Here is a 15814-nt window from a genome sequence, read left to right as displayed (position 1 = left end):
AGTTGGGGTTTGATCAGGTCTGAATGTGAGATGACCAGCTTATGCTGCTTGGCTGGGACAGGCTTGATTGTAGCCCTGAGAATTTCAAAACCCAGGTAACCCTATGTCCCAAAAAAGTAAGATTAGTTACTATATATTGTGATTCCATAATTTCAACTGGTTTCCTCACCTGCGGCTGTATTTTCTCTTCTGAATCCTCACTGGGGCAGGTTCAAAGCACCGGCGCCCTGCACAGATATGTTTCCCCAAGTCCTCAAATCTCAGTTTAACTATCACTTGGCAAGGGTGGTACCTTGAACTGAGTTAAGGTAACTATTGCGTAGGCTGCTCTTCTCTTAACTCTGGCATCAGGAACAGAACTGCCATCAACAAAATAAATAACATCTGGATTAAGAAGGGGGGGGGGTATCCTGAAGGTCCGTCCGAGTTTAGCTAAGGCTTCAGTCATATCTACACAAGAGTGAAAATCATTAGGTGAATACAAATCAGGGCCTGAACCCTGGCCCACTGGTAAAAGAGTGGCCGGGTTCAGGGCTGGAGAGTGAGATAGTTTAATATCCGGATTTTCCATGAACAACAAATAAAGTTCCTGGATGTGAGAAGGTGACAGAAGAGGGAGTGCTTGAGGAGAGAGCAAATCCTGGAGCCTATGTGGGGGGAAAAATCTGCAGGGGCAGCCAGAGACACATTTTGAGAGCCTCTTTTGTGAGCGTGGCTGTTGCCGCCAGAGCCCTAAGGCAAGGTGGCCACCCACGAGTGGTGGGGTCAAGCTGTTTTGATAAGTAGACCACTGGCACCTGGGTTGGTCCCAGGGGTTGAGTGAGCACTCCTGTGGCTATCCCTTGCCTCTCATCAGTATATAGCAAGAAGGCCTTAGTGGGATTGGGGAGTTCTAGGGGAGGGGATTTAAGGAGGGCTTCCTGGAGAGCCAGGAAGGCTCGGTGAATAACTGAGGGTGAAGTGAGGGGGTCAACCGGGGTTTCCTTGATTGCCTCATGTAGTGGCTTAGCTAAAATGGCAAAGTTGGGGATCCAATGCTGGAAAAATCCTACAAAACCCGAGAAAGACTGGATTTGATCAGCTGAGGTTGACGACTGCAAGTCTTTCGTAAGGCCTTGACCCAGTCAACAGTTAGTCTTCAAGTGTTTGGGGTGAGATGTAGGCCTAGATACCGCACCTCAGGCACTGATAACTAGGCTTTATGCGCTGCCACCATGTAACCCCTGCTTCCAAGAAAATTAAGAAGGACAGTGTGCCATCTGGACACTACAAAGTAAAAGAGCATCTGCATATTGTAACAGAGAACTAGGCTCCAAGGAGCACTGGAGGAGGTTCTGTGATAAAGCCTGTTCAAAGAGGGGTGGGCTATCTCAAAAACCCTGGGGGAGGACGATCCAAGTTAATTGTTGAGCAACCTGGGTATCAGGTTCCTCCCAAGTAAAGGCAAAAAGGAGATATGACTCAGGATGCAGAGGAATTGTGTAAAAGACGTCCTTCAAATCGATAATGAAAAAATGAGTGGTATTGGGGAGAATCTGAGATAAGAGGGTATAAGGATTAGGAACAACTGGGTGGATTGGGACCACCACTTCATTAATTAAACAGAGATTCTGGACTAAATGTTAAGTCCCATTAGGCTTTTTAACTGGGAGAGTGGGGGTATTATAAGAGGAATTGATAGGAACGAGCAATCCCTGGGCCAGGAGATGAGAAATAATGGGTTTAAGCCCACAGCGGTGAAGGAGAGATATGGGAAACTGGAAGAGGGCAGGGAAAATAGTGGGGTCACGGAGGACAATCCTAACTGGGGTGTGGTGGGTTGCCACAACTGGGGTAGTGGTGTTCCATACTATAGGGTCAACCAAATCTATAGCGAGGGGAGGTTTGGCTACCTGGTCATCGTCTGTAGCAACAGCCATTAAAAGTATATTAGGAGAAGCACCAGACGTGGTGATGCATGCTTGTAATCCCCCCATTTGGGAAGCGGAGACAGGATTGAGCAGGTTCGAAGACAGCCTTGGTGGCTTAAGAGACCCTGTTTCCAAATTAAAAATATGTGTGTGTGTGTGTGTGTGTGTGTGTGTGTGTGTGTGTGTGTGTCTGGGAGTGTAGCCCACAGGTAGAAGGGTTTCCAGGAACCCCAGTACCACCAAAAAAAAAAAAAAGTAGGGGCAATGGTAGCTGTGGGGAATTAAGTGAAAGTTCAGTCCCAATTTTGGTTAAAAGTCTCTACCTAAAAGGGGGGTAGAACATGATGGGATAATCAGGAATGGATGGGCAACCATAAAATTTTCCAAATGGCACCAAAGGGGACCTGTAGTACATGGGAAAGAGGGCTTGCCATCAATTTCCTGAACCAAGATTTGGGAAGGAAAACTGGGGCCTGAGAAAGAGGGGAGAATAGAATGGGCAGCATCTGTATCAATCAAGGAGATTGGCTTACCCGCTACCTGGAGAGTTACCCTGGGCTCAGCTTGAGTAATGTGGGTGGCCGAGTCAGGGAAGTGTCAGTCTTCTGCCAGGTTGAGTAGGGCTAATGGCGGGGCCTGGTCTGGAAGGGTGATTCCCCTGTGTTGAGGCACCTGAGACCCACTGCTTTTCTAAGGGCACTCACTTTTCCAATGTCCCTCATGGCCACACGCCGGACATGGACTGGTTGGTGGACACGGCTGAGAGGAGCTATGGGTCCAGTGACCATTGAGTCCATATTTATTTATGTATTTATTTATTTTTTGGTGGTACTGGGGTTCCTGGAAACTCTTCTACCTCCAGGTAACACTCCCAGACCTATTTTTTTAATATATATTTTATTCGGAAACAGGGTCTCTTAAGCCAGCAAGGCTGGCTTTGAACCTGCGCAATCCTCCTGTCTCCACCTCCCAAGTGCGGGGATTACAAGCGTGTGCTACCACACCCGGCTTGAGTCCATATTTAAAAACAGGCTCCTGGAGGTAGTTGTCATTGCTGTTATCCACCCCTAGGTGGCGCTCATTGCTCCAAGGGCTGAGCTTCCTCCACTGGTGGCAGGGCAGCTATCAGGGCTCGGGCTCGCAAATTTACTTTCTGGTGAAGTCAGAGTGTACACTCCACCTCCGCCTGTTTTTCTCTGGAATTATAAACTTTAAATGCTATGTTCACCAAATCTCAGGTAGGAGTTTGAGGACCGTCCCCAGCATTTCTTAATTTTGGGGGGAATATCAGGGGCTGATTGCCCAATAAAATAAGTTGCCAGTACCACACATCCTGCCTCAGAAGATGGATCTAAGCGGGTATAGAAGGTAAAAACCTCCTGTAACCGACTAAGAAAAACATGTGGGTTTTCATCTGGACCCTGGGTGATTTCCTTAAGTTGATCATAATTAACCACTTTATGGGAAGCATCCTCTATGCCATCAAGAAGGCATAGTATCATATGGTCTCTCTTTTTCTTATTCCCTCACCCCTACTGTTAGGTGCTGGCTAATAATCCCAGTGGGGATCCTCAGAAGGAACTGCAGCTGCTTCTGTAGAGAGTGCTGGGCTGGTTAAATGAGCCTGGTGGGCCCATTCCCAGGCAGCCTATACAATATGATCACATTCATATGGAGTTAAGGCGGAAGTTAAAATAACATGAAGATCCCGCCATGTTAGAGCATATGCTGGTATGATGTGTTGGAATTCTTTAATAAAACTAGGTGGTCTGGCCAGGCGTGGTGGCGCACGCTTGTAATCCCCGCGCTTGGGAGGCAGAGACAGGAGGATAGTGCAGGTTCGAAGCCAGCCCCGCATGCTGGCTTAGGAGACCCTGTTTCCAAATAAAAATATAAAAATAGGTCTGGGAGTGTAGCCTGGAAGTAGAAGGGCTTCCAGGAACCCCAGTACCACCAAAAACAAAAACAAAAAAAGTAGGTGGTCTGGTTTTTTTTTTTTTTTTTTTTTTATTGAGCAAGATTAGGGAGGGAAAAAGGAACATGGACGCGGACAAAGGGACATAGAACACCGGCCACCTCATGGAGCGGGGCCAAGAGAGAAGGGGGTCCCTGGTCCTACAGGGGAAGGTGAGGGGGAGGTAAGGGTTGGCCCCTTAAGGGAGCACGGCAGGGAGGAAAGGAGTGGGTTAGAGTGGGAGGCTGTCCTGGAATAGGATGCCGACCGGGGTGAGGAGAGATCCTTTGGATCAAGGTCCTAGGAAATGGAGCCTGCAACCCAGCCGGGTCAGACTCTGGCATCCACGTGTCATCACAAAATGGCAACTGTGCCTGTTAGCCTGTAACCCAGAAAGACCACCAGGTGGCATCTGTACGCTGCTACGTGGAGACCAAAATGGCAACTGCAACTGGCGGGAATCCCCAGCCAGCTTGACTTGGGCAATAGAATGGTGTGGGAGGGTGGGAAGGGAAAGTCGGGACACATTAAAAAAAAAAAAAAAAAGCCTGTATATAAAGGACTTCCAACCATTCACCAGACCACTTACAGAAGTTGTTGAGATCAGTCAAGATCTTAAAATCTAATCTGCCACGGTCAGGCCACCGCGGCCCATTATCTATCTCGTAATTAGGCCAGAGTTTCGTGCCATGGAAAACTGACCATTCTGGGCATAACTCCCCCACCAAACCAGAGTTTGGAGATTAGTGAGAAGACGAGCCAGTGGGGACTGGGAATCTATTTTGGAGGTTTGGCTCCCCATAAATGGTCTGCAGGCAAGAATGAACAACAGGACACAGGCGTCCCCGATAATCCTGTTCAACGTCTGAGAACGGGGGTGCTCGAATCAAAGACCCAGCCATCACCGGGATCTTAACGAACAAGTGGTCCCAGTGGACTGGAAGACAAGGGTCCCCAAGCGCTTGGTATTGGGTCCCAAAGGACCGGTAGGACCCAAGTCTGGAGGCAGAAAGCCGGAACACGCTGACCAAGGGAAGAGGGAGCTTACCTAGTGCCAAAGCGCGGAGTGGGTTGGTGCCGGCCGGTGCCAGTGGCTGTGGCCCCGGGCAGAGGTTTGGGTGGCGACAGGAGTTGGGTCAGAAGACTTGGTATAAAACTGTTCTGTATCCAAAAGACTTTAGTGATTTATTTTCAAGTCACTCACCTACACTCCCCCCTTTTGGGGTGTACTATCTGTTTTTATCTTTCCGTCTTTGTAATAATAAAATCGCTTAAGCTTACAGTAATAGAGTTTGAGCTGTTCTTTTCTACAAATAGCTCAGAATAAGAACGTGTGGCTACATCTCACCGTTACAGTTCCAGAGCCCAACAGGTGCCCCGTAATAGTTCCCAATATTACAACATACAAATGTAAACATACTTATTTTTTCCCTTTTCCCCTCTCCCCTCTTTTCTACTATTTTCCCCTCCCTCCCATTCCTGAGCCACTTTAAGACTCTGTGGGAGACACTAACTTATCTGGTGATACTCAGCATGAATCTCCTTCAACAGGGACCTCCTGCCGCTGCCCTCTGCAGGGATGTAACATTTCAGGTTCAAACAGGAAGATCATGGGTTCACAGCCAGCCTCGGCTACTTAGTGAGGCCCTCTGCAGTTTAGTGAGAACCTGTTTTGAAATAAAGAAAAAATAGAGCTGGAGATGTAGCTCAGAGGTAGAATGTTCTATCCCCAGTACCACACACATAAATAAATAAATAGCTGTGGCTGGCCTTGCTAAGTTATTGAGAATGGCCTTGAACCCAAGATCCTCCTGTCTCAGTCTCCCAAGTACTGAGATTACAGGCGTGCACCACAGTTTCCAACAACATGCTGACAGTTTTGAAACCTCCCAGTCTCTGCTATTACAGAGCATCCCTGAGCCTGGACCTGGATGTTTTCTTCATGATATGATGATATGATTCAGCTCTGCTTTTAAAATAAGGAGTTTGAAAAAAAAAGGGGGGGGGCTGAAGGTGCAGCTCAGAAGTAGAATTAAAATAAAATTTTCTGAATATTTAAAGGGGTTCTTTTTTTGTCTTTTTTGGAACCGGGGATCGAACCCAGAGCACCACACCTGCAAAGCAGGCACTTTGCCACTGAGCTACATCCCGGCCCCGTTTTCTGAATCTTTAAAACAATAATAATGACTTTGAAGTGCTGGGGGTTGAACCTAGGGCTTCATGAATGCTAGGTCAGCATTCTGCTACTGAGTTGCACCCCAGCCCCAGCTCTGCACTTTTGGCAAGAACTTTCAGGGAATCACCACACAGGAGACAGGCGCTCTCAGTCTGACCTGTTACTTAGTAGCTTTTTTTTTTTTTAACAAATCCCATATTAGCTTTTTTTAAAATTATTTTTTGTGATACTGGAGATGGAACCCAGGGGCTTTCTACCTCCAGGCTGTACTCCCAGACCTATTTTATATTTTATTTGGAAACAAGGTCTCACTAAGTTGCTGAGAGCCTCACTAAGTAGCTGAGGCTGGCTTCGAACCTGCGCCATCCTCCTGTCTCAGCCTCCCAAGTACCGGGATTACAAGCGTGCGCCACCACGCCCAGCTCCTGACTGATGTTAACCCTGAACCTAGTTCAGGGGATGTCTGCTAGTTGGCTCTACTATAAAGGAATTCTCTTACCTTTGAGAGAAGTCATGATCACGGTGATCTTTGGGGCTGACTCTTTGGGTCTTTACCTGTAGTGTGCAGACCTGGGGGGTATAAGAGTGGCCTTCAAATGGTCTGTGAACTTTCAGATATCCTGGGGTTTTCTGCAGAAATTGCCCCTAGTTGGCATCAGCTTCTCAGGGGCCCACACTGCTCTTCTGTGGGATGAGGAGGTCAAGGAAGGACATGGTGGTCGGGGGATATTGGCTTGAAGGATCAGGAGCAGAGGTCAGTGGTTCTATAGAAAGGCCTTCAGCTGCCTGGCTGGGGCTGATGCAGCTTGAGGACCTCTGCCCCCTAATTCCAAGGCATCTGCTGACACAACTCTACCACACTGGACTTTGTACAGGAGTGCACGTGGGGTTCAGTCAGCAGAACCTGGTTACTGGCTGTCCCTTGGCTAAAAAGAGGGCAGGGGCGTTTGCCCCCCATGGGATGTGCACATCTGGGAGATAGAGTGTCCAGACAGGTGCCGTCCCATGTGTCCCTTTCCTGTCCTCTGACTCCCTTGATACCCCCCCTGCCCCAGTGTTCAGCAGAAGGCTCTGACTTGTGAGGTGCACCTCATCCAGGAGACTCAGGTGAAAGCCTGGCAGGATTCTTTCCAGGCACCAGAAAGTCATTCCACCCAGGCTCGGGCCAGAAAGGCTGTTGATGCACCCTGTTTTCAGAGTATTTACAGTAGCCTACAGAGGGAAGTAACCCAAACATCTATTGATGTAACATAGGTTTACGACAAGGCCAGAATTATGACACAAGCCATAACATGGATGAACCCTGAGGACATCATATGAAATGAAATAAACCCATGATATAAAGGCGAATATTAGATGATTGACACTTGTGCCAGGTACCTAGAATAGTCAAAAATTAGAGAAACAAACAAACGAAAAGTCATAGAGACAGACAAATGGTGGTGGCCAGGAGTTGGAAGGCAGGGAGAAGAGGGGGCTATTGTTTAATGGGTGCAGGGTGTTTCAGTTTTACAAGATGAGAAAGTTCTGGAGATGGATGTTGGTAATGATTACACAACAATGTGACTATCGTTAATGTCACCAAACTATACACTTAAAAAATATTCAAGCTGGGTATGGTAACCCTCATCCCAGTACTTGGGAGTCTGGGTCAGGAAGACTGCAGATTCAAGGACAGTCTCAGCAAGTAGTGAGACTCTCATCAACCTAGTGAGACCCTGTTTCAAAATAAAAAGAAAATAGAGCTGGAGTATAGCTTGGAGGTAAAATGCCCAGGTTCAATACCCAGTAACACACACACACACACACACACACACACACACACACACACACACACACAATTAAAATAGTGCTGAGGGCATAGTTTGGAGGTAGAATGCCCAGGGCTTCCATTCCGTTCTCAGTATTCTCCCCCCCTTCCTCACACAAAATGTTCATGATGTGCCTAGCATGCACAAGCTTCTGTGTTCAATCCACAGAACTGCAAAATATTGTTTATAGCACTGGGGATTGAATTCAGGGTCATTCTGTCTCTGAGCTACACCAGCCCTATTTTAATTAATTAATTTTTTGAAACAGGGTCTAAGTTGCTGAGGCTGGCAGTGAACCTATGATCTTCCTATTTCAGCCTCCCACATACTGGGATTACAGGTGCACCCCACTTCCCACTGGGAATCAATCTTCCTCTCAGCTCTCTCTGCCCTGAGCCCGGGGTTCTGCTTGGTGCATCTGTAGGACAGCCAGAAGCAGTGCCTATTACGGTTACTGCAGCTGTGTGGAAGGGGAGATTTCGTGGGACCCAGTGTGCTGACCTGGGGGCTCAGGGCTCCAGGCGGGGTGGGAGAGAGGCCAGGAGTGTCCTGAGTCAGGCCCAGAGCAGAGGTGAGGTAGGAGGTGTGACACAGGGCAGGGCAGAGAGCTGAGCTCCTGTGCTCTGGCCTCTGCTTCCTCCTCCTCCCTCCCTGCCCAGTCTCTGGCCTCACCAATGGGCTGGGAAAGGGGAAATTCTCAAGTTGAAAGTCCAGCAGGTGGAAGAGCAAGCCTGGGACTCCTGTGTCCTTCCCGTGTGTGAACAAATGGCCAGGGCTGACGGGGGCCGTGGGGCCTGGGGCAGCTTGCTGCTACTGGTAAGTCCTCACTACCCAGGAAGAGGCGGGTCCCAAGGGAGGCACAGGTCAGCCCCACTTTTGGAGGGCCAGGGAGCTGGGCCCCTGAGCCAGGAGGAGAGGAAACAGGGGCTGACTACCACCTGGTGAAGGAGGCTTCCAGGACCAGAAAACTGGGGAGAAATCCAGACTGCAGGGACCATGGACGCTGGCCTAGAAGAAGCACAGATGGGCTAAGACGGACCCAAGATCAGGCTGCTGCTCCTCAGACCACAGGGTCCAGCCCTCCTCCCTCAGACCCAGGGGTCCAGGCCCAGCCCCTCCCTCACTCAGACCCAGGGGTCCAGGCCCAGCCCCTCCCTCGCTCAGACCCAGGGGTCCAGGCCCAGCCCCTCCCTCGCTCAGACACAGGGGTCCAGGCCCAGCCCTCCTCCCTCAGACCGTGCTGTGTGGTCTCCAGATTCCAGTGTCCCTTCTTCTTTATCTCCCTAGTTAGTTGATCGCTTCCCTGCCCCCAGTCTTCCAAGGCTGTATTTTCTAGAAAGTGAAACCATTGGGTTTATCTCCTGACCTATGGTAGAACTAACCTCAGCTCCATGTCTGTGGAGCCCCGCCCTGCCGTAGTATATCTTCACCCTGCCTGAAAAACAAGGATGTCGGGGTAACCTCTTAAAAATTTACTCCTGCACTTCTCTGTCAGAAAAGTGACTCATGAGCCAGGCATGATGACACAGGCTTGTCATTCCTGCATTTGGGAGACTGAGACAGGAGAATTGTGGTTCGAGGACAGCCTCGGTTACTTAGTGAGGCCCTTTGCAACTCAGTGAGACCCTGTTTCAAAATAAAGAATAAAAAGATAGGGCTGGGGCCAGGTGTGGTGGCACACGCTTGTAATCCCCGCGTTTGGGAGGTGGAGACAGGAGGATCGCACTGGTTAGTTTTTTTGTTGTTGTTGTTGTTGTTTTTCTTTTGGTGGTACTGGGGTTCCTGGAAGCCCTTCTACCTCCGGGCTACACTCCCAGACCTATTTTATATTTTATTTTTGGAAACAGGGTTTCTTAAGCCAGCTTGGCTGGCTTCGAACCTGGATCACGCTGGTTTGGAGTCAGCCTCGCTGGCTTAAGAGACCCTGTTTCCAAATTTAAAAATATAAAATTTTTTGTATTTTTTACAAAAAATTTTTTCTGGAGGTCTGGGAGTGTAGCCCAGCAGTAGAAGGGCTTCCAAGAACCCCAGTACCAAAAAAAAAAAAAAAAGATAGGGCTGGGGGTGTAGACCCAGTATGAAAGAAAGAAAGAAAGAAAGAAAGAAAGAAAGAAAGAAAGAAAGAAAGAAAAGATAAAAAATAAAGAAAGGTGACTCATGGGGGTGGGAGGAGAGAGGGAGTTTACTGAGCTCCCCACTGGCCCTGCAGTCTCTCACCTGGGTCCCGGCAGGGGTGGCTGGGTCTAATTGCTGCTTCCCTGGCTCTCTGCAGATCCTGTGCAGCTGGATAGGGCCCAGCACAGCTGGTAAGTGATTCCCCTGCACTCGTGTCCACACAGGATGGGACCTCAATCAGGGAGGCTTTGGCTGTCCTTGGGAGGGCCTATGAACAGGGGTTGTTCCTGGACTTAGACAAGAGGTCAGGGTAGTGAGAGGGACAATAATGATCTATTCTGTGTTTACACAGGGCCTTCCATCCAATTCTCAGTGATAAGCCTCAGAGTGATTGCTCAGACCAGCAGCTCCATCACCCTGTGTTAGGCGGTCCCCAGGGGCCCAGATGCACAGAACTTTGCCTACTGGGTCCAGGGGGCTGCAGATGGTGGGGAAAATGAGAACTAGCCTGAAATCTCAGTACATGGGAGGAGGAGACAGGAGCATCACAGGTTCAAATCAGCCTCAGCAACTTAGTAAGGCTCTCAGCAACCTAGCAAGATCCTGTTTCCAAAGAAAAAAATAAAATCAGGCTGGGGTTGTAGCTTATAGGTTGATTGCCCCTGGTTCAATCCCCAACATCATGTGTGCTCGCGCACACACACACACACACACACACACACACACACACACACACACCACAACAGGCACCGGGTCATAGTTGATGGTCTTGATCCTGGATATTCATATAAATTTTTTTGTGTGGGTAGAGAAAGATGGAGGCAGTACAGCTCAGGGAGACTCTCAATGTCACAGTAGGTGAGAGGCAGACACTGTTTTCTCTCTTTATTAAAGGAAGGTGGAAATGTGGAAAACTTATTGGAGAATGTGGTAGGTTCTGTGATCTAACAGAAATATAATGGAAGCCACATATGTACATTTCCATTAGGTTACGGTGTGAGATGTAGCCGTGGGTTCTTGTTCTTAGTTATTTTAGAAAAGAATAGCCAAAACTCTTCTGCTGTAAGCTTAAGTGATTTTATTATTACAAAGGCAGAAATAAGGGACAGACCATTAAAGCACTACATCCGAGAGAGAGAGAGAGAGAGAGAGAGAGAGAGAGAGAGAGAGAAACAGAGAGAGAGAGAGAGAGGGAGAGAGAGAGAGAGAGAGAGAGGAAGAGAGAGAGATAGGAGAGAGAGAGGGAGGGAGAGAGAGAGAGAGAGAGGGAGAGAGAGAGAGAGAGAGAGGTGATAGTGGAGTGGCTTGAAAATAAGTCACTGAAGTTTTTGGATATAGAACAGTTTTTATAAAGTATTTTACCTCCCATCTTTGCTTAACCAATAGTCCTCCTGACCTGACTAGATCTGCCCTTCTCTGGGGCAAGCCTTTTGATGTGAGGGCTCACTATCTTACATCCCATCTGACCAAATGTCTTCTTCCTGTAGGTGTAAGCTCAAATCTTTAAGACCCCAAAATGTGTTACTTGATTATCGAAGTCAGGGATCTCATGGTATCTGCCCTCTTTGAAGGCCTGTGCCATCCTCCCACATCTTTGGGGAATTAGCCTGTCTGCTGTCTATATTTTGGAAATTAATACTAAAGCTATTTTCAAATACAGTTTGAAGTCATTTCCCAGTACCAGCGCACATTATCTATGAGCCACATCAAAATAACGGGAAAAAAGATGCAAGCGAAATCAACCAACATGAGATGTTTTATGTAGCTTAACAGAAAAAAACAGGGTCATCTTCAGCTTCAGCCCATATCAGAGGATCCATGAGGCTCGGCACCCTTAATCTCACACCGATGCTTCACCCTCAGTGGGTATCTCACTCTCTTCTGAATTGGAAATACACGTTATAGGAGCTGAGCTCAACAGTTGCATGGAACTGTGCTGCTGTATTGCAAACATAGGCTTGAATAGCCCTACCTCCACCTGCCAGGTCCTGGGGTTGAGGAAGGCTGGAAAATATGGGCACCAGAAACTACAACTGATTTCTCCTCCTGACCCTATTTTCAGCCCCCAACCCAGTCACAAACCTGAGAGCGGAAGCTCAGAACACCAGCTCCATCACCCTGCGCTGGGAGGCCCCCCTGGACGCAAACTCACAGAACCTCACCTACTGGGTCCAGTGCACAGGGGATGGGATCAATGAGACCCTAAGCACGGCAGACACCAGCGTCACTGTGGATGGACTGAAGCCAGGATCCTTGTATGACTTTTGGGTGTGGGTGGAGAAGAATGGGGTTCACAGCTCCCCAGAGACTCTGAGCGCTGCCACAGGTGAGCGGGGCCCTCATTGTCCTCCCCTACCCGCCCTTCCCTCTTACTCTTCCTTTTCCTCCTCCTCCTTCTACCTTCTTCCTTCCTCCTCCTCCTTCCTCTTTTCTCCTCTTCCCTCCTCCTCATGATAATGAGGATTGAACCTGGGTACATTCTACTTCAAAGCTACAGCCCAGATATTTATATTTTATTTTTGTTTGTTTGTTTGTTTGTTTGTTTGTTTTTATGGTACTGGGGATTGAGCACAGGGGTATTCTACCTCTGTACTACACCTACCCCAGCCCTTATTTAAAAAAAAAAATTTTTTTTTTCGGGCCTGGGAATGGAATCTAGGGGCATTTGACCTCTGAGCTATGCCTCCTACCATACTTTTTATTCTTTATTTTGAAACACGGTCTCACTGAGTTACAGAGGGCCTCACTAAGTAGCTGAGGCTGTCTGTGAACTGCGATCCCCTGGTCTCAGCCTCCTGAATGCTGGGAGTACAAGTGTGCGCCATCACACCGGTCTTATATTTTAAATTGAAACAAGGTCTCACTAGGTTGATGAGAATCTTATAGGTGCTGAGGCTGTCCTCAAACCTGTGATCCTCCTGTCTCAGCCTCCCAAGTACTGGGATTACAAGTGTGGGCCATCACACCTGGATCAGGCCTTTATATTTTTACATTTGTGTGTGTGTGTGTGTGTGTGTGTGTGTGTTACTGGGGATTGAATGCAGGGATAATGCCTTTGATCTACACCTCCAGGCCTTTCTATATATATATTTTTTTTTTACATTTTTGTTACTGAGGATTGAAACTCAAGACAATTTACTTCTTTTTTTTTTCTTTTCTTCGTGGTACTAGGGATGGACCCAAGGGGCTTTCTACCTCTGAGCTGAGCTACACTTCCAGACCAATTATATATTTTATTTGGAAACAGGGCCTCACTATGTTTCTGAGAGCCTCACTAAGTATCTGAAGCTGGCTTAGAACCTGCACACACGATCCTCCTGTCTCAGCCTCCCAAGTACTGGGATTACAGGTGTGTGCCAACATGCCTGGCTGAGACATTTTACTTCTAAGCTGCACCCCAGCTTGATTTTATTTCTTATTGAAAACAGCCTCTTACTATGCTGCTGAGAGCCTACTAGGTTGCCAAGGCTGGCTTTGAACCTGGGGTCCTCCTGTCTCAGTCTTCCAAGTACTGGGATTATAAGCGTGTGCCACCACACCTGACCTCTATTTTACTATGAAACATGATCGTGCTACATTGTGGAGGCTGGCCTTGATCTTCCAATCTTCCTGTCTCAGCCTCCAAAGTGTTGAGATTACAGGCATGTGCCACCGTACTCTGCTTGGGTGTATTCTTCAAGGTCAGATTGATTAAATATTTGCTTTCTGAAGCCTTCCTGGATTGGCTCTGCTCTGAATTATACTTCTGTGTCCTTAAATCCCAGAATATTTTCTCTTCCTCTTCCTCTCCCACACTCTTTTTATTTAAAAATCTACTTTTTAGCCGGGCGTGGTGGTGCACACTTGTAATCCCCGCGCTTGCAAGGCTGAGACAGGAGGATTGCACAGGTTCGAGGCCAGCCTCAGCTACTTAGTGAGGCTCTCAGCAACGTAGTGAGACCCTGTTTCCAAATAATGTATAAAAAAGGTCCAGGAGTATAGCCTGGAGGTAGAAAGCCTCTGGGTTCCACCCCCAGTACCACACACACACAAAAAAAAATCTACTTTTATAGTAGGGCTTGGTGGCCCATGCTTGTAATCCCAGTGCTTGGGAGGCTGAGAAGGGAGGATCTGGGTTTGCGGCCAGCATAAGCACTTAGTGAGGTCCTCTGCAACTTTGTGAGACCCTGTTTCAAAATAAAGAATAAATAGTAGGGCTGGGGGTGGAGCTCGAAGGTAGAATGCTTCTGGGTCCCATCACCAGTACTGTAAAAAAATATGTATTATTTTATTGGTGCACTGTTGTCACAGGCAGTAATTAGTACACAGTGAACCATATATATTCACACAGCACTTGGCAAGCTCCCCACAGCCACCTCCATATTGGTTGGAGATTGGCAGTGATATTCTCACATAATCTCACTTAGCATAACATTCTCCAGGTCCTATTTTCATTTTATTGTTTTGAATCGGGGTCTCACTAAGTTGTCGAGGGCCTCCTAAGTTGCTGAGTCTGTCCTTTAACCTGTGATCCACCTGTCTCAGCCTCCCAAATCAAGTACACTTCTGTGCCACCATACCTGGCTGAGACGCTGTTTCTAAATAAAAAAGATCAGGGCTGAGTGAGGTGGCACGCGCTTGTAACCCCAGTACTCGGGAGGCTGACACAGAAGGCTAACATCCTCAGCAACCAATGAGTGAGACTGTCATCAACCTAGTGAGACATTGTTTCCAATAAAAATAAAATAGGGCTGGGGCGCTTCTTGGAGATAAAAATGCCTCTGGGGTTCAATCTCTTCAGTAACAAAAAAAAAAAAAAGTAAAAAAAACCAAAAGATGTAAGGCTGGACGTCGGGGCCCATGCTTGTAATCCCAGGGTTTGAAAATCTGAGACAGGAAGATCTCAGGTTGAAGGACAGCGTCAGCTACTTAGTGAGGCCCCTTGCCACGCAGTGAGACCCTGCTTCAAATAAAGAGTTAAAATATAGAGCTGGGGGTGTAGCTTGGTTTTAGAATACCTCTGGGTTCCATCCTTATTACTGAAAAAAAAAAAAAAAAAGAAAAAAAGAAAAAAAAGTATATCAACAGTAGAATCTGTAACTGATTTCTCCTCCTGACCCTACTTTTAGCCCCCAACCCAGTCACAAACCTGAGAGTGGAAGCTCAGAACACCAGCTCCATCACCCTGCGCTGGGAGGCCCCCCAGGACGCAGACGCACAGACCCTCACCTACTGGGTCCAGTACACAGGGGATGGGAAAAATGAGACCCTAAGCACGGCAGACACCAGCATCACTGTGGATGGACTGAAGCCAGGATCCTTGTATGACTTTTGGGTGTGGGTGGAGAAGAATGGGGTTCACAGCTCCCCAGAGACTCTGAGCGCTGCCACAGGTGAGTGGGGCCCTCGTTGTCCTCCCTCCTATCTGTCTTTTCCTCTTCCTTTTCTCCATCCTCCTCTTCCTCATTCTCCTTCTTCTTCCTTCTCATCTCCTCCTCCTCTTCCTTTCCCTCCTCTACCTCTTTTTTGTGGTACTAAAGATTGAGCCTGAAGGCATTCTACCCTGAAACTATAACCTAATTCTTTTTATTTTTTATTTCTACTCTCTTTTATGTGTGTTTAGTACTAGAGATTAAACCCAGGACACTAGACTTTTAATCTATGCCTCCAGGCAATTTTGTTTTTCATTTTGACTTTATTTTTCATGCTGAGTATTGAACCCAGAGGCATTCTACTTCTAAACTACACCCAGCTTGATTTTGGTTTTTATTTGTAAACAGGGTCTCACTAAGTCGCTGAGAGCCTCACTAAGTTGCCAACACTGGCTTTGAACCTGCGATCCTCCTGTTTCAGCCTCCCAAGTACTGAG

The 15814-nt window shown here is 47.7% G+C and overlaps 1 protein-coding gene across 1 annotated transcript in view; it reads left to right on the top strand.

Moving 5' to 3' along the window:
- Window positions 1-2647: 2647 nt before the first annotated feature.
- PTPRH (protein tyrosine phosphatase receptor type H) overlaps window positions 2648-15814 on the top strand; it is a gene marked incomplete at both ends in the record, with an annotated part of 31023 nt that continues 17856 nt past the window's right edge. The window contains 5 exons of the mRNA XM_080703747.1: window positions 2648-2655; window positions 7096-7147; window positions 10124-10157; window positions 12029-12292; window positions 15075-15338. Coding sequence (XP_080559873.1) covers window positions 2648-2655; window positions 7096-7147; window positions 10124-10157; window positions 12029-12292; window positions 15075-15338 — 622 coding nt within the window. The remainder of the gene's footprint in view (window positions 2656-7095; window positions 7148-10123; window positions 10158-12028; window positions 12293-15074; window positions 15339-15814) is intronic.

Source organism: Muscardinus avellanarius (assembly GCF_963383645.1).
Source record: "Muscardinus avellanarius genome assembly, chromosome: 10".
NCBI classification, from domain to species: domain Eukaryota; kingdom Metazoa; phylum Chordata; class Mammalia; order Rodentia; family Gliridae; genus Muscardinus; species Muscardinus avellanarius.
The sequence above is the reverse complement of the archived record's forward strand: the minus strand, read 5'-3'. Positions and strand labels throughout refer to the sequence as shown.